The sequence below is a fragment of the Chiloscyllium punctatum genome, chromosome 44, assembly GCF_047496795.1.
Source record: "Chiloscyllium punctatum isolate Juve2018m chromosome 44, sChiPun1.3, whole genome shotgun sequence".
NCBI classification, from domain to species: Eukaryota; Metazoa; Chordata; class Chondrichthyes; order Orectolobiformes; family Hemiscylliidae; genus Chiloscyllium; species Chiloscyllium punctatum.
In genome coordinates, this window is record NC_092782.1 from 42,043,457 (window position 1) to 42,067,340 (window position 23,884).

A 23,884-nucleotide genomic window follows, 5' to 3' on the forward strand; every position below is an offset into this window, starting at 1 on the left:
AGGCAGCATCTGAGGAGTAAGGGAATTGATATTTCAGGCATAAGCCTTTCATCAGGAATGAAGGATGAAGGGCTTCTGCTCGAAATGTTGATTCTCCTGCTCTTCAGGTGCTGCCTGGCCGGCTGTGCTTTTCTAGCACCACACTCGTGACTTGTGGCCATTCCCACTGCACCACAAGCTTCCTTCAACTGATTTTGTCATTCTCAACCCAGGAACACTCTGCTGAATCTTTGCTGCAGCTTTATCATGGTCAATATAATAGTCCTGCAGTGCACTGACCAGAGCTAAATGCAGCATTTTTACTATGTCAGAAAATCTTAAAATTGCACATTAATACTGTGTGTAGATGGGTGCCATTTGGCCCATTGAATCTGTGCTAGCTCTTAGAAAGAACTATCAGTCTGGTATCCCTACCATTCTCATTCAGCACCATCTTGTCTACATTTCCATTTTAAGTATTTGATCAATATCTTGGCAAAGTTGTTCAGAAATATGCTTTGATGACCCTGTTAGGCCTTCTGTTGTAAATAAAGCAAAAAGCTGTGCTGAAGAGACAATTCTCTGGTTCATTGCCAATTCATTTAAATGTGCCTCTACCTACTTGCTGATGAGTTTGAATACCTCAACTCAATCTGACTGTCGCTCACTCTGTCCAAAGAAGAACATCTGAGCTTCTCTGCTACCTTCACATTGTTGGACATGATCTCTGTGAGCTTCAGTGAGGCGTTCGACAAGGTTCCTCATGGTAGACTGGTTAGCAAGGTTAGATCACATGGAATACAGGGAAATCTCGGCATTTGGATACAAAACAGGCTCAAAGGTAGAAGAGAGAGAGTAGTGGTGGAGGTTGCTCTTCAGACTGGAGTCCTGTGACCAGGTGTGTGCCACAAGGATAGGTGCTGGGCCCACTGCTTTTCGTCATTTAAATCAATGATTTAGATGTAAACGTTGAAGGTATAATCAGTATATTTGCAGATGGCACCAAACTTAGAGATGTAGTGGACAGCAAAGAAAGTTACCTCAGAGTACAACGGGATCTTGATCAGACAGGTCAATGAGCTGAAGAGTAGCAGCTGGACTTTAAGTTAGATAAATGTGAGGTGCTGCATTTTGGAAAGGCAAATCAGGGCAGGTCTTATACACTTAATGGTAAGGTCCTGAGGAGTAATGCTGAACAAAAAGACCTTGGAGTGCTGGTTCATAATTCCGTAAAACTAAAGAGACAGGTCGATAGGATAATGAAGAAGCCATTTTGTATGATTGCCTTTATTAGTCAGTGCAGGAGTTGGGAGGTCATGTTGTGGTTGTATAGGGCATTGATTAGGACACTTTTAGAATACTGCATGTAATTCTGGTCTCCTTGCTATGAGAAGGATATTGTGGAACTTGAAAGGGTTCCAAAACTTAAAAAGGTTCCAAAAAGATTGACGAGGATTTTGCCAGGGATGGAGGGTTTGATCTTGAAGGAGAGGCTGGGGCTGTTATCCCTGGAGCATCAGAGGCTGAGGGGTGAGCTTATAAAGGTTTATAAAATCATGAGGGGCATGGACAGGGTGAATGTTCAAGGTCTTTACCTGGGGTGAGGGAGCCCAAAACTAGAGGCATGGGTTTAAGGTGAGGGGGGATGATTTTAAAGGGACTTTAGGGGTAAGGTTTTCACACAGTTGGACCTGTACGACATGGACTGCTGGAAGATGTGGTGGAGGCTGGTACAGTTACAACATTTAAAAGGCATCTGGATGGGTATATGAATTGGAATGGTTTAAAGGGACACTAGCCAAATGCTGGCAAATGAGATGAGATTATTTTAGGATATTTGGTCGGCATGGACAAGTTGGACCAAAGTCTCTGTTGCTATGCTGTACATATCTATGAATCTATAACTGAAGTTCCTTATTCCTGGTAACTTTGTAGTAAATCTGCAGATTGGAATGGGAGGGGAATCAATAACCGAGAATATGCAATATTTCCTTGAAGCAGCGTGGAGTGACACTCCTGTTCCTCCTGGTCAAGAGGTTTAAACATTGCTCGATTCCCAATCATTCACTGGGTCACCTGTATCCAGGATCCTCACTGCTCTGAGCTTCAGCTGCAGGATTTATGATTGTGCAGGCCCATGACCCAGAGTGGGCATGTTATAATTACAAAACGTTACCGTGGATCAGTGAGTCTGTTTCAACTAGTTTCCCTGTTCCTGTGGGATGGGTGGCCAACATTGATGGTGAGTGGGTGGGTAAATGGAGCTGAGTCCACGAAAAGTTCAACCATGATCCTGTTGAATAGCGTAGCAGGCTCATAAGGCCAGATGGCCTACTCCTGCTCCCATTGCTTATGTCTGTATGTTCTTATCCAGTTCCTAATTTCAGTGGGATTCAATAGTGGGGAGAATGTTGAGGTGGTGTGCAGACACTAATCTGAATGTGAAATGAAATACTGCCACTGTGTCAAATCTCTGCACCCACCTACACCATTGGAAACTGGTGATGACAACAGATAAACACGCCTCCTGTAATTCAAACACAGGCAGCCCCATGAGACTAACTGATCACACAATGAAATAGAAGTCATGCAGCCTGCGTGTTTATAAAAGATCATTTGGCAAAGTGCCCGAGATTGTTAATCGAGAAGCTATTCCAAGTTACATGGGAGATTGAGCGAAACAATCAAGAAGGAAGTTGGAACCTATTTCTATTTGGCAGGAAATATAGAGAAGTAAATTAAAAAGTTGTATTTTAAGGCTGCAAATATTATCTGCTCCATTGTCACACTGAAATGTTATAGGAAAATGAGCTGTTATTTATGTTTATACTATAAACACGGGTGTATTCACACATCAGCAAGTGTCAACTTTAAATAAAAGTCTGTTTATCAAATGTTCACATGTTACACTTAACCCTTTCAACATCCTCCCAGACTGCCAGCATTACACTTTACAATAGAAATAACTACTGTTTGTTCAGATCAATAAAAGAAAGTCATGAACTTACATAAGCTTAAAATTCCCAAACATTTGACAGCCAATATTTCTCTCATTCCATTTGGTTGTAAGAGAAAAAAAAATCATCTCAATCTTGTCCAGAGATTTTTAGTCCAAATCATCTGATGGAACAGTCTGAATAGCTTGAGGCTGTTTGTGAAATTCCTTTGTGGAAAGTATCCAGTGATGAATTCCAGGGTCTGATTAGAAAATCCAGTCACACGATGAGAATACTTTCCTTCTCCATCATTTGAGATGGTGGTAACAGCTATCAGGACTGTTTCTGTGGTGATTGTTTGTTGGCCATCTTTTGTGGGGAAGGATCTGGTGATACATTAGGGTTCTTCATCAGGAATTCATTTTGTTAGTCCCCGTTCTCCCGAGACTGAAGGGGAATTGACTGAATACAGAGAAAAATAATTGCAACATCTCAGGGAAATGGACAATTGATAGTTGAAATATTTTCTCTACTTATTTTTAAAATCCAAGAAATCCATGAATAATAGTCAGATTTCATTCAATATGTTGTGGCCTACTGATGATAATAAATCTTATTGGGAATAGAAGCTTTTATTCATCACAAATTATCACACCTCACTGCGGTAGTGCACTGGAAATCAATCCCCATTGTTCCTAGAGTCTTTACAAAAGTTAAAGATTTTATAAAAATACAGACAATTTACCTGTGTTTCAGCTGTAAGTGGACAGAATGTATTGGCCAGGGTTCCAGACTTAGCAAGAATGAATATTTATGACACAGAAATAGATTCTCACCACAGATTAATAATTTTGAACAGTTGGCTTACAACTCCTCTCGTTAAAATACTAACCCCTTTCAGCTCCCTTTCTGAACACAGATGCAGACTGCACAGACAGAAACAATAAAAACACAGATGTAGTGGCAGAGGGAAAAGCTGGGAAGGTTGCTCCAATGTCCCTGCTCACAGCATTTGCTGAGATGATTCTTGGGCTGATCTGAACCTGCTTCTTGAACTTTCTTCACCGGATCCTTCCACAAGTTTGTGGGAGGCATGACATAACTGGCTCACACATGAAATGATCTCTGACTTAACAACTAAACATCACAAGGTACAGAAACTGGGAAGGGGAAATAAACTGTCTACCCTCAGGCTTGAAAAGCTTTTTAGTGTCGGACATCACGACTCCTTCTCCTCAGGACATTGTGTCATTTCTTCTGAAACATTCCCACCTTGAAGCTGTTCATTTACCTGAACCTGAAGCATTTGCTTGTTGGTCGGCAGAAGGCCTTTTGTATTGATCATGCTCACGAGCCAACAGACCAATCATTCACTTGTTTTTGGCCTAACCTCTGTTCATACACACCCCTTCGCTCCATCTAAGCTATAAACTCAGCTTCCACAACTGAACAAGTAGCTGTTTAAACAATACTTACAAACTATGGAGCCTCAGGACTCAATGTCACATTCAATAATTTTAAAGCCTAAATACTTCCTCCCATATCCTTTCCCCACCCCTATGCTCCAGGGTCAGTCATGACATGGGATGCTTTCAGCACAGCCAACACATTTTCACCCACTCAGAGTCCCCATTATCATTTTCTCTTCCTCTCTGGCCTCCAATCAACAATCCCTTTCTTTCTCCCCCCTGTTCCCCTCCCTCCCTCTCTCTCTGGGCTCTGTCTCTGTCTATCAGCTCATTGTTTCTCCCCTAACCCTTTGTGAACAAAATGAATTTCAATTTTTACCTGAGGCTATCAGTTGTGAAGCAAGGTCACTGCACTTGAATGGTTAACTGTGCTTTCTCTGCCAGACCTGCTGAGTTTCTTTGGCAATTTCTGTTTTTCTTACAATAATGTCAGGTTACTTGATTTTAAAACGTGTCTCAAACCTACGACAATCCTCAGAAAATGGTTCCTTTGCCATTGCAGTCCACCTTCAAAAGTACGGTAGAATAAAAAGATGCAGACTTTTCATGCTTCCACATCTAAAAACATTGAACATAATTCAAACATTCAATTCATGACAAAAAGTATATGTTGCAGAAATGATAAAACACAAGATTTACATCCATTTGTTCTTCTTCCCATCGCCTCTGTCATAAAACCATATAGAACCTTATATTACCATATAGAACCTTATATTACCATATAGAACCTTATATCAGCTGATACAATCTTAGTGTTTCTTCAGCATTTAACTTATTCCAACACTTTGTACGCAGAACAATGCATCTGCAATTAAAGTATTTTGTTTATCAAAGTGAATCCTCTTTACATTAAATGATTACAACAAGAAACTCCATCTATACAGTCTCCCACTTCAAGTTTTAGATGTTTGATGATCATCAATGGATTATGATCAGTTAAAGTTTGTGTTTCCGTGTTATCATGTCACATGTCAACTTCAAAGTGTTGAAGACACAATGAAAATCTCAAAGTCTCTGATTCTACAGAAGAATATTTCCTCTTGATGGAGGTTGAGTGTGTGAGAGAAGTGTCACACTGGTTTCTCTGCTCCCAACACATCATCCTGTAACAGGACTGATCTATGGCTAAGCTACCAGCATCAATTGCCATATTGAAAGGTCTGGAAAAATTAGGGGCAGTCAACATTGGGACAAGTAAGACTGAGAGCTCTGTCGGCCATGGTAATGCAAAACTAATGCAAAATAATGAACTCCAGACCATTCAGGAGAGCTGTTACGCAGCACATTGACACACAAAGTTTGGTTGATGTTTGGAACTCTCTTCCACAAATGGCAGTGGATGTGAGGTCAGTTGTTAATTTCAAATCTCTGATGGAAAATATTGTTCAGCAAAAGCAATCAAGGGAAATGAGCAAAGGCAGGTAGGTGGAGTTAGGCCATAGGTCAGCCTTGATCTTGTTGAATGTCAGAACATGCTTGAGAGGCTGAATGGCCTCCTCTTGTTCCTATGCTCTGAAATCATATCGTAGTCTTGCCTGCCCTAAGAAGAACAATCCCAGCATCTCTGTTATTGTCTCATCCTTGAAGTCTTTCATTCCCAGTACCTGTAGTGTAAAGGGTTAATGTGAATATGTCAAGTACCTGTAGTGTGAAAAGTTGATGGATATGCAAATAAGGTAGTTTAGAATATTTCTGGGAAGTGATGGAAGATTATAAAATTACCAGGTCATGGTTCTTTCCAGTGACCTTATGGTAGCGGTGAATTCTTGTCTGTAGTTAGCTCTGACCACGGTTACATTAAAAAGTCTTATTTGACTCGAAATCCAAAAGACTCCTGCAGTATTTACCAATCCCTGTCCTTGATATAACTGTCTGATATGGTGCGAGCAGATTAATGAGGAACAGAAAATTGATTGAGCAACCAAACAATGATGGACAGCAACAAGAAAGAGAAAGGAATGGAGAGTTCATTGTCATTACCAGAGTGCTTTGACCAATTTTCAGTCCCGATCCAGGCTGTATTTAACTTCATACTCACTGGAAAGTACCCTGGGCAGTGGCTGCACAGATATCAGAGATTCACGAGGCATCTCATTGTATTAGCACCAGCTATAAAGCTTGGAAAGGAGCAGGTTAGTGCTGACTGCATGTAGTGGGAGATGACGCAGATGGTATCCTAATCAAGCAAGAGATCATCAAGGAGGCAACTGCATATGGCATATGGAAGTTAAAGTGTTTAATATTCAAATCATACTCAGAAACAACACCATTGTTGAGCAAGTGAATTTTAATAAATACACTTGCGATTGGAAAAGAGCATTAATGGGTTTATTCATGATTTATTCCAACTAACAGAAAATTGCAAGACGTAATTTTGATTCTGAATCCTTACAATGAGGAAAGATGCCTTTCAGACCATCAAGTCCTTCCTGACCCTCTGAGAAGAATTCTAACCAGACCCAGACCCAGACCCAGACCCAGACCCCTACCCTTTCCCTGTAACCCTATATTTCCCATGCTTAATCCATCGAGCCTGTATATCTCTAGACACAATGGGGCAATTTAACATGGCCAATCAACCAAAACACCTAATGTGCACATCTTTGGACTATATGTCTTTGTACTTAAGTGTATCATTGACATTGTCAAAGGCCGTTGAGAGTCAGAGGTGAAGTCAGAGCCATGCAGGGGGGAGAGGCAGGCTAAAGGGTGAATGGGAAGATATGAACAATATGTTTACATTATAATTGGGAATGATGGAAGATCATATACTATGAAGGGATTGTTCTTTCTCATAGTTTCTGCTTGGGGTTGATTTCTTCATCTGTATGCAGTTAGTGTTTTTGTTGCTTAAAGAAAAAGCTCATATTTGAATCCAACTTCTCAAGTAATTACCAACCGCTCACCCAGACCATATGAGAATCAACAACGTGGGGGTCTGAAGGTATCCTTGAAGGTGGGGCCCTCTTGCTCCTCTTGGCCAATGAGGAATCTATAAAAATTTAGAAATACCATTTACTGCGTCTCCCCTGTGCAGGATAGTAATTTTTCTCAGCTTCAATGAGAACATTTGTAACTGCTTGGGCTCATGGTTTCTATTACAATGTTTCTAATACATTCCTGAGGACTGGTGATGCTGTTTAAACTAGGCCCCTGATCCTGGGTGGGTGTTCTAACCAAGAACCTGTTTCCCTGTGATAAATAAACAAACTGAGATGGATCTTTCTCTGTTATTGCAGCATTGTTTAATTTTCACAAGACTCTTGTATCTTCAACAACTCAAACCTGTTCCATCATATATTTGGACTGTGACTGATCTGTATCTGAACAGCATTGATCTGACTTAGTTCCCTATCCCTTAAGCTTCTTGCTGAACAAAAATCAGTGAATTTGTACCTTGATATTTTCCATTCAGTCTCAGCCTCTGCAACATTTTTGGTGTGAGAGTTCCGGATTTCCTGGGACCTTTGTGTAAGGCAGTGCTTTTGACAAGACCTAAAGCTAATTTTAAAATTTTCCCTTTCATTCTGGAATCCCCCAGCAGATAAAATAGTTTTCTCTCTGTCCAACCTATCATCTGTTTTAAATAGATCTTAAATTCTGCAATTAGTTACCAATAACCAGCCAAAAGGGAGAGGTGGTCACCGCTGGGTGTGGAGTGCTTTACCTTGATTTAATCCCTCCCCTTTACTTTTCTTTATTTCACATCAGCATTGCCCCTACGGGCCTCTGCTTGGCACTGGTTCCTTGGATACATGGGGTGGGTTTCCTGGTGCTGGAATATCAATAAAGTTGTTTGCACTTGGTGTTTTCACTGTGTCTTGCACCTACACAGACACACAACATGAACACTGGGGGATATAAACACTACGGCTGTGTGCAAACGGAAAACAAAAAAGTAAAAAGCCAAATTAGCCTTGTAAGCCTAGGTACTGTTCAACTGAATCTGTGCTCTATCCTTATCAAGGCCTATCAATACGATCTGCCTTGAGGTGCTTTGTCCAGAGTTGGACAAAATTCTTTAAATGGGTCAGAACATCATCGGGTGAATGCTACATTTTTGGACAAAGTATGGGAGTCTCACACTGACTGTGTTTGGTTTGTGGTCAAACCAAATAACAGAGGAGTCATGGCATATCCGAAGGAAATAGACACAATAAGCAAATGTCTACAATTGAAGAGTGTCAATGGTGTGCCCCCAGTTTGAGATAATGACCAACCAGCTCGGGAAATGCATGTCAAATTTGGCTCCAATCATATCACCTCTAAGATACCTTTTAAGATAGGGTCAACAATAGCTTGAATATTTGGAGTAAACAGAGACACCAGCATTTTGGAAGATAAAATAAATTATCTTTATCAGACATGGCAGATGTTCTCAATTCCAGGTGCCCTTGGTGCCTGCCATAAATATATCTTCAACACAATTTGGTGCAGTACTCATCCAGGTCCTGAATTTCAATCAAAGTAAGCCCGTTTGTTTCACAGTGAGAATATTAAACAAAACACCACTACATTCTAAGTGTCATGATTGGAATGAGGTCAGCCAGCTGGACCTCATAGAATATGAGTTGCCTGATTGGGGCTGTTAATCTGACCCAAACAGGGAGTCCTGGCTGACAGATATAAACAGGAGTGTCAGAGGTTCTGTTCACTCTGAGAGGTGGCTCAGAGGAAACCGGACCAGTGTCAAGTGCTGTGCACGTGTAATTAAATGACGACTGGATGATGGGATCCCGGCCTCTGGGGTGTTATTTCAGTGATGACAAGAAACATGTTCACAACAGTCATCATGTTTTTGTTTTGGTGAAGCGTTCAAACCCTGCCATTGAGGACTGGGCCCAGCTCGTGGAAAGAATGCATTGTTTTTTGGGCAAATGACATTGTGGCAGATGGAAACAATGAGTAGTTCTCCTGAGAGCCTGTGGAGCTGCGGCTTTTTCTGTCATTCTTACATTCCCCAAGCCACCAAAACTAAACCTAAATGCTAAATTAAAGAATTGACTGATGAGTGAATGAATATTATGACTCTAATCCTCCTTTAATTCTGAGACAATATCAGTTTTACTTGGCAATTCACAACATCAATATGAGAATCAATGAAGATAAATGTCCAGTTAAATGGTCACCCACTTCTAATGGAAGCCGATAACAGCGTGGCTACCTCAGTGATCACAGAGCCAGGTCTTCGTAACATTTGATCTGGACTCCAGCCCTTAACTTTGTAGAAGACATCAGCAAGACTGAGAGATGATACTGGGGGACCTTTACTGAATAAGGGGACAACCTCTGTGTCCGTCTCTTCTGAAAGGCAGCTTGTTCAATTATCACTGACTGTAGTAAAAGGCTCAGGCTGAAGCTTGATTGGACGGGATTGGTTATGAGAGATTCACCGAGACTGGCTCAAGGTTTTTCACTGAGAAAATGGCTGCCTGAGTGAAGTCCGAATTCAACACCCGGAAATCTTCCAGGAAAGTCTAGGGACTATCAGAGGAGCCAAGACCACCTTGCGGGTTAATCAAGAAACAATTCAGTGATTGTGCAAGGCCCACTCAGTGACATTTGCCTTATGGACAAAAGGAAAAGCAGACATCAGAAGGTTGGAAAGTGAAGGAATGGGCAGCACCGGTCGTCCTGAGTTTGAAGGCCGGTGAGTCAGTTCACCTTTGTGAGGATTATAAACAAATGGTAAACTGTTTTTCACAGCTAAATAAATACCCAATCCCTTAGATAAGGATTTATATGTGTAGCTGGTGGGGAAGCTGTCCTTCATGAAGCTGGATATGAGCCATGTTTGCGTTTAAATGTTTAGACCACGATTCCCAGAGATATGCCACACTTCATACCCACAAGGGCTTGTACAAACAGACGGGGCTGCCTTTTGGGCTATCGTCAGCATGTTTAATTTTCCAGTGGACATGGGAGAACATTTTGCAGGGTCTACCTTAGGTCGCCATTTCCGTAGATGACATCCCATAACAGGGAAAATGAATGAGGAACACCTGGAGAACTTGGATGTAGTCCGAAGGTGTTTTGCCAGGGCAGGCATATTGCTAAGAAGGGAAAAATGTGCGTTCCAGGCCCAGCAAGTGACCGACTTGAGGCACAGAGTTGACAAGACTGGGTTACACCCATTGGAACATAAAGTGTGGGTGATCAAAGGTGCCCCAGCTCCCACGTGTCTCCAGGAGTCCAGGTCATTCCTTGGGCTGGTAAATTATTACGGAATGTTCATACGTAACCTGGCATCCATCCTGGCACCTTCACATCAAAACCTAAAAGAAGGTCAACCTTGGAAATGGTCTCATAGACAAGCCTTCGCTTTCAACGAAGAAAAGTAACAGCTATCCTCCTCTAACGTCTTTGTACACTGTCATCCTGAGAAAGAGCATGTACCGACATGTAATGCCTCCCTGTTTGACACTGGGGTGGAATTAGCTCATGGTCAGCTCAGTGGACAGGAATATTCAATAGTTTATGCATCCAGGACATTGGTTAATCTCCCAGATAGTAAGAGAAGGATTGGCAATCATATTTGGCGTCAGGAGGGTAATTCGTGATAATCACAGACTAAAAACCCAGACTCAGTCTGCTTAAAGAGGACAAGTCAATGCTGCCCATAGCTTTGGGCCACATTCAGTGATGGGCTGTCATATGAAGTGTATATAATTCCAAGTTAGAATACTGTCTGGGAAGCTGAGTAGTGAATGTGGATGCATTGAACTGCCTTCCATTAGCTGATACATCACCGGTAGTACCCCTGATGAAAATGTCTGTCATGATACTAAATTTTCTGGACATACTCCCAGTGACAGTGATCAATATCAGACTTGTGATACAGAAAGATCCAGGCTTTTCAAACTGAAACAACTGGTATTGATGGGGAAAACCAAAAGGCCATCATAACTAGAATTGAAACCTTTGTGGATCTGGAAAGACCAGCTCATAGTTATGCAGAGCGACAATGATTGTCCCAAGCAAAGGTCACCATCATATAGTGAGTGAACTCCACTAGGGCCATCCAGGGGGTCTCCAAAATGGAGATGTTTGTGAGATGTTATGTCTGGTGGTGGCCAGGTTTGGGCACAGTGGTGGGACAGTGGCCAGAGTGTCAACAAGGTCACACATTACCCCCAGCAGCTCCCCCACATCTGTGAGAATAGCTGGGTAAACTTTAGACTTGGTTTTACATCAACTCGGTAAGTTCTGTTATGGGTTCAGTATTTATAGTCATTGTAGACACCCACTCAAAGTGATTGACCGTGCAGAGGGTCCATTCATCAAACATTGGGGTGACGATAGAAAAACGAGCCGCATCTTCTGCAGCAAAGAGAATCCTGCAAGTCTTGGTGACAGCTTTCTAACGATCGTCAACCAGGAGGGAATTTGGCCATTTCTTAAAATCAAATGGGATTTGACATATCAGGACAGCTCGATTCCACCTACCTTCTGCCAGAAAGTGCAGTCCAAACTTTGAAGACAGGCTTAAAGAAACAGCCGATAGCCTCGCTAGATACCAAGCTGTCACATTTTCAGCAGCAGCGGGAGCAGTGAGAGCAAAGACCAAGGGGCTGCTGGGAAGGGAAATTAATCCTGTAATAACTTACCCCATGGAAAGGCAGAGTGCTGACTGAGCAGGAGGGGACACGGGTCTGTTGAGTAAGTGAGGTCATATATTTGGGGGGTTGCTTACCCAAAACACCACTTAAATACTGTCTCCAACCCATCCTGCTCCTTTAATCAAAAAACAAATTTCTGTATGCCGGATTGGTAAGGTTACTAGTTTTTTTTTCAATAGTCTCTTTGGGAATGGAGAACAGTGGAAATGGATGGTACAGCAGTTGAATGTGTCTCCTGTAGAATATGAGAGGCAAGGATCAGCACTAATGGACCAACTGACTACATCTGCAGGAAGTGCACCCAACTGCAGCTCCTTGGAAACCATATTAGGGAACTGGAGCTGGAACTGGATGAACTTTGGAACATTTGGGATGCTGAGGACGTAATTTAGAGGAGCTACAGGAAGGTAGTCACACCTGAGGTACAGGATAAAGGTAAAGGGCTTACAGTCAGGAAAGGGGACAGGCAGACAGTGCAGGGATCCCCTGTGGCCATTCCCCTCAATAACAGGTATGCTGTTTTGGATACTATGGGGGGGGGGGTGCGATTTACCAGGGGTAACCCATGGGATATAGGTCTCTGACACAGAGTCTGTTCCTGTTGATCAGAAGAGTAGGGAGGAGAGGAACAGAGCATTAGTCACTGGGGACTCCATAGATATGGGGCCAGATAAGAGATTCTGTGGGAACGAAAGAGACTCATGGATGGTGTGCTGCCTCCCAGGTGCCAGGGTTCATGTTTTCAGAATCCTCAAGAGGGAGGGAGGAGCAGCCACATATATGGTCCACATACGCACCAATGACATAGGTGGGAAAAGGGATGGGGGTATCAGGAAGAGATTCAGGGAGTTAGGGTGGAAGCTTACAGCAAGAACAAACAGAGTTGTTATCTCTGGATTGTTACCTGTGCCATGTGCCAGTGAGGCGAGGAATAAGGAGGGGGACGAGTTAAACATGTGGTGACAGGGATGGTGCAGGACAGAGGGTTTCGGATACCTGGATAATTGGGACTCATTCTGGGGTAGGTGGGACCTCTACAAACAGGATGGTCTACACCTGAACCAGAGGGGCACCAATATCCTGGGGGGGGGGCGGCGGAGTTTGCTAATGCTCTTCTGGAAAGTTTAAACGAATTCAGCAGGGGGATGGGAACCTGAATTGTAGCTCCAGTGTATAGGAGGTTGAGAGTAGTGAGCTCATAAATAAAGTTTCAAGGTTGCAGGACACACACGGTTGTGTCCACTTCAATACCAGGAACATCCAAAATAAGATAGCTGAACTTACAGCGTGGGTTGGGACCTGGGACATCGATGTTGTGTCAAGATTAGAGTGATGCTGGAAAAGCACAGCAGGTCAGGCAGCATCCGAGGAGCAGGAAAATTGAGGTTTCTTGCGAAAGCCCATCATCAGGAATGATGCAGGGAGCCTCTGGGGTTGAGAGATAAATGGGAGGGGGTTGGTGCTGGGGAGATGGTAGCTAAGAGTACAATAGGTGGATGAAGGTGGGGATAAAGGTTTACGTACAACAGTCCATCTTCTGTAGTTACACTGGCACCACTTCCCACCTCTTCCTCCGCTACATTGATGACTGCATCGGCACCACCTGCTCCCGCAAGGAGGTTGAGCAGTTCATCAACTTCACCAATACATTCCACCCTGACCTTAAATTCACCTGGACCATCTCTGACACCTCTCTCCCCCTCCTGGACCTCTCCATCTCCATCCATGACGACCGACTTAACACTGACTTTTTTTACAAACTCACTGACTTCCACAGCTACCTGGATTACACCTCTTCCTACCCTACCTCCTGCAAAAATGCCATCCTGTATTCCCAATTCCTCCGCCTTCACCGTATTTGCTCCCAGGAGGACCAATTCCACCACAGAACACACCAGACCTTCTTTAAAGACCATAATTTCCCCTCCCATGTGTTTGAAGATGCCCTCCACTGCATCCCATCCATGCCCCTCACCTCCGCCCTCAGACCCCACTCCTCCAACTGCAACAAGGACAGAACTCCCCTGGTCCTCACTTTCCACCCTACCAACCTCCACATAAACCACATCATCCAACAACATTTCCGCCACCTCCAAACGGACCCCACCACCAGGGATATATTTCCCTCCCCACCCCTTTCTGCTTTCTGCAAAGACCATTGCCTCCGTGACTATCTGGTCAGGTCCACGCCCCCCAACAACCCACCCTCCCTACCTGGCACCTTCCCCTGCCACAGGAATTGCAAAACCTGTGCCCACACCTTCCCCCTCACCTCCATCCAAGGCCCCAAAGGAGCCTTCCATATCCATCAAAGTTTCACCTGCACATCCACCAATGTCATTTATTGTACCCGTTGCTCCCGATGCAGACTCCTTTACATTGGGGAGATTGGACGCCTTCGTGCAGATCGCTTCAGAGAACATCTCCAGGACACCCGCACCAATCAAACCCAATGCCCCGTGGCCAAAAATTTCAACTCCCCCTCCCAGTCCGCCGAGGACATGCAGGTCCTGGGCCTCCTCCACCACCACTCCCTCCACACCTGACGCCTGGAGGAAGAACATCTCATCTAATGGCCTCAGAACACTTCAACTTAAGGGTTTGTGGACTTCACCAGTTTCCTCATCTCCCTCCTCCCAACTTACCCTCGTTCCAACCTGCCAGCTCAGCACCATCCTCATGACCTGTCCTACCTGCCAACTCCCTTTCCCACCTTCCTTTCCAATCTATCACCTTTATCCCCACCTCCATCCACCTATTGTACTCTTAGCTACCTTCTCCCCAGCCCCACCCCCCTCCCATTTATCTCTCCAGTTCGGAGGCTCCCTTCCTCATTCCTGATGAAGGGCTTTTGCCCAAAACGTCACTTTTCCTGCTCCTCGGATGCTGCCTGACCTGCTGTGCTTTTCCAGTACCACTCTAATCTTGACTCTGATCTCCAGCATCTGCAGACCTCACTTTTGCCCACTTCAATGTTGTGGCCATTTCAGAGATATGGATAGAGCAGGGACAGGAATCGTTATTGCAGATTCTGGGGTTGACATGTTTCAGTAAGAACAGGGAAGGTGCCAAAAGAGGGGGAGGTGTGGCATTGTTAGTCATGGACTGTATTATGGTGGCAGAAAGGACGTTTGATTAGGACTCATCTTCTGAGGTAGTAAGGGCTGAGGTTAGAAACAGGAGAGGAAAAGTCACCTTATTGGGAGTTTTCTTTGGCCGCCGCAAAGTTCCAGAGATGCAATGGAAAGGATTGCAAACATGATTCTGGATAGGAGTGAAAGTAACAGGGTACTTGCTGTGGGGGTCTTTAACTTTCCAAATATTGACTGGAAACGTTATTGTTTGAGTACTTTAGATGGGTCAGTTTTTGTCCAATGTGTGCAGGAGGGTTTCCTGATGCCGTATGTAGTTAGACCAAGAAGAGGCAAGGCCACATTGGATTTGGTACAGGCTAATGAACCAGGTCAGGTGTTAAATTTAGAGTTAGGTGAGCACTTTGATGATAGTGATCACAATTCAGTAAAGTTTACTTTAGTGATGGAAAGGGATAGGTATATACCACAGGGCAAGATTAAGAGCTGGGGGAAAAGCAATTATGAAACGATCAGGCAAGATTTAGGATGCACAGGGTTGGGGAAGGAAACTGCAGGGGATGGGCCCAGTTGAAATATGGAGTTTGTTCAAGGAACAGTACCTGTCAGGTGAGGAGGAACTGGTCGAGTGAGGGAGTCATGGTTTACGAAAGAAGTTGAATCTTTTGTCAAGAGGAAGAAGAAGCATTATGTAAAGATGACATGTGAAGGCTCAGTTAGGGTGCTTGAGAGTTACAAGTTGGCCAGGAACGACCTAAAGAGAGAGCTAAGAAGACCCATGAGACGACATGAGAAGTCTTTAGCCGGAAGGATAAAGGAAAACTCTAAAGCTTTCTCTAGGTATGTCAGGAATAAAAGAATGACTAGAATAAGATTAGGTCCAGTCCATGTCAGTAGTGGGACGTTGTGCATGGAGTCCAGGGAGATAGGGGAGGCACTAAATGAATATTTTTCACATTGGAAGAAGGTAATGTTGTCAAGGAGAATACTGAGATACAGGCTGGTGAACTAGATGGGATTGAGTTTCATAAGGAGGAGGTGTGAGCAATTCTGGAAAGTATGCCACTAAATAAGTCCCCTGGGCTGGATGGGATTTATACGAGGATTCTCTGGGAAGCTAGGGAGGAGATTGCAGAACTTTTGGCTTTAATCTTTATGCCATAATTGTCTACAGGAATAATAACAGAGGACTGGAGGATAGCAAATATTGTTCCCTTGTTCAAGAAGGGGAGTAAAGACATCCCTGGTGATTATAGACCAGTGAGCCTTCCTTTGGTTGTGGGCAAAGTGTTGGAAAGGATTATAAGAGATAGGATTTATAATCATCTAGAAAGGAATAATTTGATTAGGGATAGTCAACACGGTTTTGTGAAGCGTAGGTTGTGCCTCACAAACCTTGTTGAGAAGGTGATCAAACAGGTAGATGAGGGTAAAACGGTTGATGTGGTGTATATGGATTTTAGTAAAGCATTTGATAAGGCTATTGCAGAAAATACAGAAGCAGAGGAGTGAGGGTGATTTAACAGTTTGGATCAGAAATTGGCTCGCTAAAAGACGACAGAGGGTGATGGTGATGGGAAACGATCATCTTGGAGTTCAGTTAATTGTGGTGTATTGCAAGTATCTGTTTTGGGGCCACTGCTGTTTGTCATTTTTATAAATGACTTGGAATGGGGGGGTGGAAAAATGGGTTAATAAATTTGTGGATGAGCCTAATGTCAGTGGAACTGTGGACAGTGCCGAAGGGTGTTGCAGGTTACAGAGGGACATAGATAAGCTGCAGAGCTGGGCTGAGAGGTGGCAAATGGAGTTTAATGTGGAAACGTTTGAGTTGATTCCACCCTCCCAGTTAAAAAGAACAGACAGGGTGGATCAGAGAGTGCATCACAGCTACAGAAACGAAGATTGTTGAGGAAGGTTTGCTTACTGAATCAGTATGGGTGGAAGTTGGGAACAGCAAGGGAGTTGCCACCTCATTGGGAGCTTTCCACAGACCCACTAATAGCAGTAGAGAGATTGAAGAACTGATAAACTGGCAGATTTTGGGAAAATGCAGATGTAGCAGGGTTGTTGTTATGGGTGACTTCCCAATATCGACTGGAACCTCCTTAGTGCAGATGGTTTGGAGGGAGCTAGTTTTGTTCGGTGTGTTCAGGAGGGTTTCCACACTCAGTATGTAGACAGGCTGATGAGGGGAGAGGCCATTTTGGATTTGGTGCTCCACAATGAGCCAGGACAGGTGTCAGGTATCCTGGTGGGAGAATACTTTGGTGACAGTGACCACAACTGTCTCACATTTACCATAACCTTAGAGAGGAAAGGAGCAGTCACTAAGGGAAGATATTTAATTGCGGAAAAGGAAGTTATGATGCTATCCAACAGGAGTTGGGAAGTACAGACTGGGAGCAATTGTTCCACAGAAGATGTGTGGAGACTGTTAAAGGAGCAGTTGTTGCGAGTGATGCACAAATTTGTTTCTCTGAGACAGGTAAGAAGGGGTAAGATTGAGGAGCCTTGGATGACAAGAACAGAGCAGCTTCTCATTAAAAAGGAAGAAGACAGCTTATGTAAGGTGGAGGAAGCAAGGATCTAGCACAGCTTTACAGGATTATAGGCTTGCTAGAAAGGAGCTCGGAAATGGACTGAGGAGAGCCAGGAGGGGGCACGAGAAAGGCTTGGCAGGAAGGATTAGGGAGAACCCAAAGGCATATTACTCATACGTAAAGAATAAGAGAATCAGGGAGAAGGTAGGACCAATCAAGGATAGCGTAGGGAATTTGTGTGTGGAGTCTGAACAGATAGGGGAAGCCCTAAATGAGTTTTTTCCTCAGTTTTCACTAAGGAAATGAGAACTTTGTTGTGAATGAGGAATTTGAGGAGCTGGGATATGGGCTTGAACAGATCAAGATTAATGAAGTTGATGTGTTGGAAATTTTGGCAAGCATTAAATTTGATAAGTCCCCAGTGCCAGACCAGATTTATCCTAGGTTGCTCCGGGAATTGAGAAAGGAGGTTACTAGACCGCTGATGAAGATCTTTGCTTCCTCACTCTCCACAGGAGTCATACCCAGAAGATTGGAAGGAGGTGAATGTTGATCCTCTTTTCAAGAAGGGGAATAGGGAAATCCCTGGCAATTACAGACTAGTCAGTCTTACGTCTGTGGTCAGCAAGGTTTTGGAAAGAATTCTGAGGGATAGGATTTATAACTGTTTGGAAAAGTATAGCGTGATTAAAGGCAGGTAGCATGGCTTTGTGAGGGGCTGGTTGTGCCTAACTAATCTTATTTAGTTCTTCAAGGAGGTGACAAGATAGGTCGACAAAGGTCGAGCAGTAGATGTGGTGTATATGGACTTCAGCAAGGCATTTGATAAGGTTCCGCATGGTAGGCTCATTCATAAAGTCAGGAGGTATGTGATACAGGGAGATTTGTCTATCTGGTTTCAGAATTGGTTGGCTGACAGAAGGCAGAGAGTGGTTGTAGATGGAAAGTATTCTGCCTGGAGGTCAGTGTTGAGTAGGGTCCCACAGGGCTCTGTTCTTGGGCCTCTGCTCTTTGTAGTTTTTATAAGTGACTTGGATGAGAAAATCGAGGGGTGGGTTAGTAAATTTGCAGACGACACAAAGGTTGGAGGTGCCGTTGATAATATAGAGGGCTATTGCAGGCTGCAGCTTGACAAAGACAGGATGCAGAGCTGGGCTGAGAAATGGCAGATGGAGTTCAACCTGGATAAATGTGAAGTGATGCATTTTGGAAGGTCGAATTTGAATGCTAAATATATGATTAAAGATAGGAATTTTGACAGTGTGGAGGAACCGAGGGATCTTGGTGTTCGAGTACGTAGATCCCTCAAATTGCCACCCAAGTGGATAGGGTTGTTAAGAAAGCAGATGGTGTTTTGTCTTTCATTAACAGGGGGATGGAGTTTAAGAGCTGCAAGGTTTTGCTACAGCTCTACAAGACCCTGGTGAGACCACACTTGGAATATTGTGTCCAGTTATGGTCGCCCTACTATAGGAAAGATACAGAGGCTTTGGAGAGGGTGCAATGAAGGTTTACCAGGATGCTGCTTGGACTGGAGGGCTTGTCTTATGAATGGAGGTTGACTAAATTTGGACTTTTCTCTCTGAGAGAGAAGGAGGAAGAGAGGTGACCTGATCAGGTATACAAGGTAATGAGAGGCATGGATAGAGTCAATGGCTAGAGAATTACCCCCAGGGCAGGATTGATTGGAACGAGGGGTGATAGTTGTAAGATATTAGAAGGAAGGTATAGAGGAGACATCAGAGATAGGTTCTCTACACAGAGAGCTATAAATACATGGAATGCACTGCCAGCAGTGATGGTGGAAGCAGAGTCATTCGGGACACTTAAGTGCCTGCTGGATATGCACAAGGACAGCAGTGAATTGAGGGGTGCGTAGGTAAGGTTATTTTATTTTACATTAGAATTAATCCTCGGCACAACATTGTAGGCCGAAGGGCCTGTTCTGTGTTGTACTTTTCTATGTTCTATGTTCTATGTTTGATTCACTTTGGAAAGAGTAACAGGAATACAGGGATACTGAGCTAATGGTAAGACTCTTGATAGTGCGGATGAGTGGAGAGATCTCGGTGTCCATGTGCATAGATCCGTAAAGGTTGCCACCCAGGTTGATAGGATTGTTAAGAAGATGTACGGTCTGTTAGCTTTTATTGGTAGGAGGTTTGAGTTTTGGAGCCATGAGGTCATGCTGCAGCTGTACAAAACTCTGGTTCAGCTGCACTTGGAGTATTGCATTCAGTTCTGGCCACCACATTATAGGAAAGATGTGGAAGTGATGGAAAGGTACAGAGGAGATTTCCCAGGATGTTACATGGTATGGGGGAAAGGTCCTGTGAGGAAACGCTGAGGGACTTGAGGCTGTTTTCGTTAGAGAGAAGAAGGTTGAGAAGTGATTTAATGGAGACATACAAGATGATCAGAGGATTAGACAGGGTGGACAGTGAGAGCCTGTTTCCCTGGATGGTGATGGTGAGCACGAGGGGACATAGCTTTAAATTGAGGGGTGGCAGATATAGAACAAATGTCAGAGGTAGTTTCCTCACTCAGACAGTAGTGAGGGTGTGGGACGCACTGACTGCAACAGTAGTAGATTTGCCGACTATATGGGTATGTAAATGGTCATTGGATAAACATATGGATAAAAATCGAATAGTGTTGGTTAGATGGACTTCAGGTTGATTTCACAGGTCAGCGCAACATTGAGGGCCGAAGGGCCTGTAACTGTGCTGTTATATTCTATGTTCTAATATTGGACCATGCCACATGCAACTACAGGGTTAACCCCAGCAGAGTTCCTCATGGGCAGAGGTCTCTGCTCCCAGGTTAGGTTTAATCTTCCCAACCCTGGGGAGGGAGGGTGAAACAGCACCAGGAAGTCCAGTGCTGGACCCAAGACTCTGCCACGTGAGAGAGATGGTTTGATGTTGGGGATGAAGTTTGGTGTAAGAATCGGGGAAATGGTCTCACTTCGGGAAGAGACATGGTCAACGTGAGGTCAGGGCCAGTATAAGGTTCAGGTGGGTGTGATGGTCCTGAATAAGTATGTAAACAATATAAAAGCTGTGAATTCACAAACATTGCTAAACATGCCCTGCCACTCGGAACCTTTGGGAAATGCTTCTGGAACCCATGGATTCACCCTCTCATTGTCAACGCCCCTGAGTCAGAGATAGACAAACGGAAGCAGACACTTTGCTGTCTTGGCGCCGAAAGAAGAGAGAGTGAAATTCCACCGAGGCACTCCTGGTGTAAGAGGTGAGTCCCCATGTGGTACACGCTGCCCGTGTTAGATACTGAGTCAGGGGAACCTCACTTGGGGAGAACAGGAAACACAATATCACCCACAGAGCGTTCTAGCACAAGCCCAGCCCAATATCAGCTGTTACACAGAAGCTGCTGACATTTCTATCTGATGGGTTGAAGCCACAATGAGATTGGTCCCAAATCCTCAGCCTCAGTGAGGCACCATTCACTGAAGTTTGGAGTCAGCCCATATCAGGTCCTTGCGGACACACAATCATGGGGTTGTAGTTTTATTGTTCATATTCTCCAACGCAGCAAATTTTCAAAAATAAACCTGGTGGAGAAACACAATTGAATGTGTTCAATATAAAAATGTAACCAGGAATAAATTGCCTTTTTAAAATCATTTCAAGTTGCACTGCCAAATGCTCGCTCCTGAAGATCATCTTGCTTCCATACACCGGCAGGAGCAGAGTCATTTTATTAGAAAGAATTCATCTCCATTGAAAAAGTTTTGGATTGGCTTGAATGACATCTACAAGGTAACGTTACTGGCATTGCTACTTTACATTATTTAGGGGAAACAAACTATATATTTTTAAATAGTATGAGTTTATATCTCCATAGGAGGGGACTTTTCTCTGGACTGATGGATCTCCATCAGATTTTATAAATTGGAAGATGAACCAACCCAATAACCATAATGATAAAGAACACTGTGTGCACTCCGATGGTAAGTCAATGTTGCCGAATGTCTCAGGGAAAGGCAAATAGATCCCTGGGTGAGATTCCAGCTGGACTCTGTGTGGTTGAGTTACTCCGACCGACGCTCCTATCATTCGAGTCTCACTATTCCACCGTCCACAATCCAACTGAAAATATTATATAGATTTTACCAAGATAATCAGTTGAAAAGCCTTATCCATAGCAGGTTCTAAACAGCAAGATCTATCCATCAAGTTTCTTCACAATTCATTAATTTATTACCAGTTGAAATTATTGAATGGAGTATTAATCGATTAAACATAGTAAATGATGTTAAAGTACAAAAACTTATTATGAATCGAAATATCCCCCGAACATAACCACACACACACACACAGACACAGCCACAACAGACACACACACACACGCACACAGAGACACAGACACACACAGACACACAGATACACACTTCACTGTAATACTTGGCTTTCAGAAAATGTTCCTTTCTTCTTCTTGAACTCTGTTGCTCTGATGTTCTGGCACCTGTCAACTCACTAACCACCGATAGTTGTCTCTGAAGTCAAATAATTCTACAGAGGCCGGTATCCCATCACTAAGTCATACTTTTGTTACACATGAACACTCTCACTGCAGTACAGCCTCATAAAGAGGCACATGCCAAAGTGACAGCTTTTCTGATACTCCCCTTTATTTTTCTTTTTTTCCTTTCTATTATTTTGTGAAAGACACAAGGTGAACGCATCTTTATTCAGTTTCCACCACCAGGAAGCAAAGAAACACCACAGTGGCCAGTGACAAGCAGTGCCCTTCACATCAAAGGGTAATGCTATGTGATCAGTGAAAGAGAGGGCAGGGGTTAAATCAAAATAGAATTGGATGGGGAAATAATACACACCACTACTTAATATCTGTCAGCCAGGGCTCCCTGATTGGAGCAGATTTACAGCCCCAATCAGGGAACTCATATTCTATGAGGTCTACACAGCTGACCTTGTTACAATCACTGCATCCCTCGCCCACTGAATCTGAGGCCATAGGCTGCACCTTTTCCTTGGAAAACTTCCTGGGGGTGTTTTAGCACCAGGTCAGGTTCTTCTGACTTGGAATCCAACATAGGAAGCGTGTAAAGCACAGGAGCTCTCCCTTTGCTCCAGGAGCACCTCGGTAGAATTTCACTCCCTGCTTTCAGTGGCAAAGACAGTGAGGCAGCTACTTCAGTTATTTCCATCTCAGATTCAGGGGACTCGGGAATGCTTGAAGGAGAGGGTGGATCCACAGGTTCCAGCAGCATTTCCCAAAGGTTCCGAGGGGCAGGGCATGTTTTGCTCCTGCACCGTTTGTGAAATTGCAGCTTTCATTCAGGAATGTCACACGTGGATGAATGTTGTACATTACTGACCCTGATTTCACATCGACCATGACTCTTACTGATGTAGGGCCTTGTACATGATTCTTATATCAAACTGCATACCCTCTATCAAACTGTCTTTTGCATTTGGCAGAGTCTTGGGTCCAGCATTAGAGTTCTTGATACCATTTCACTCTCCCCTCGGTTTGGGAAGATTTAAACCTGTCCTACCCATTACTGACTCTGCTGCTGCTGTCCCTGTAGTAGCATGTGGCATCGTCCTTGAATCAAACAGGAACTGTGACAGATTGGTTTCTAGTGAGACTATGTGCTGTTTCTTCAATCCAGTCTTCAAAGTTTGGATAACCCTTTCTGCCAGGCCATTGAGTGAGGGGTAGTATTGAGCTGTTCTCAAATGTTGAACCACATTCGACTTGAAGAAACAACTAAATTCCCTGCAGGTAAATGATGGCTGTTACCTGTGACTAACACTTCCAGGACTCCGTATATTGTAAACAATGTGCACAATTTTTCTATTGTTGTCCCCATGTTTGATGAGTAGACCCTATGCACGTCCAATCACTTTGAGTGGACATCTGCAATGACTAGGAACATTGAACCCATGAGAGGACCTGTGTAGTTGAGGTGAAACCGAGTCCAAGCTTTACCTGGCCATTCCCATGGATGTGGGGCAGCTGCTGGCAGTACTTGGCCACGGGGCACTCTGGGCACTGCCCCATCAATGCAGCTGTGTCTGCACCCAATCCCGGCCACCAGACACAACTTCTCACCAAAATCTTTATTTAGGAGACCTCTGGGTGGTACTGGTGATGTTGAACCAGTATTTGGCAGCGACCTTTGCTCAGGACATTCACTCTTGCTGTATGTAATAATATGCCATACTCTACCGTGAGCTGGGCTCTCCAGGT

The 23,884-nt window shown here is 43.9% G+C and overlaps 1 protein-coding gene across 3 annotated transcripts in view; it reads right to left on the reverse strand.

Moving 5' to 3' along the window:
• LOC140466646 (C-type lectin Cal-like) overlaps positions 1–23,884 on the reverse strand; it is a 48,737-nt gene that overhangs the window by 18,677 nt on the left and 6,176 nt on the right. The window contains exon 1 of one of the 3 annotated variants that reach the window (XM_072562085.1): positions 3,661–3,676. The exons of 1 other annotated variant lie outside the window; for it this stretch is intronic. Coding sequence is in view for 1 of the 2 variants with exons in the window: in XM_072562084.1 (XP_072418185.1) it covers positions 2,988–3,064 (77 nt within the window). In the remaining variant the exon portion in view is untranslated. Of the gene's footprint in view, positions 1–2,987; positions 3,252–3,660; positions 3,677–23,884 lie in introns of those variants that run through there. One more of the 3 variants, XM_072562084.1, reaches the window with a different exon arrangement.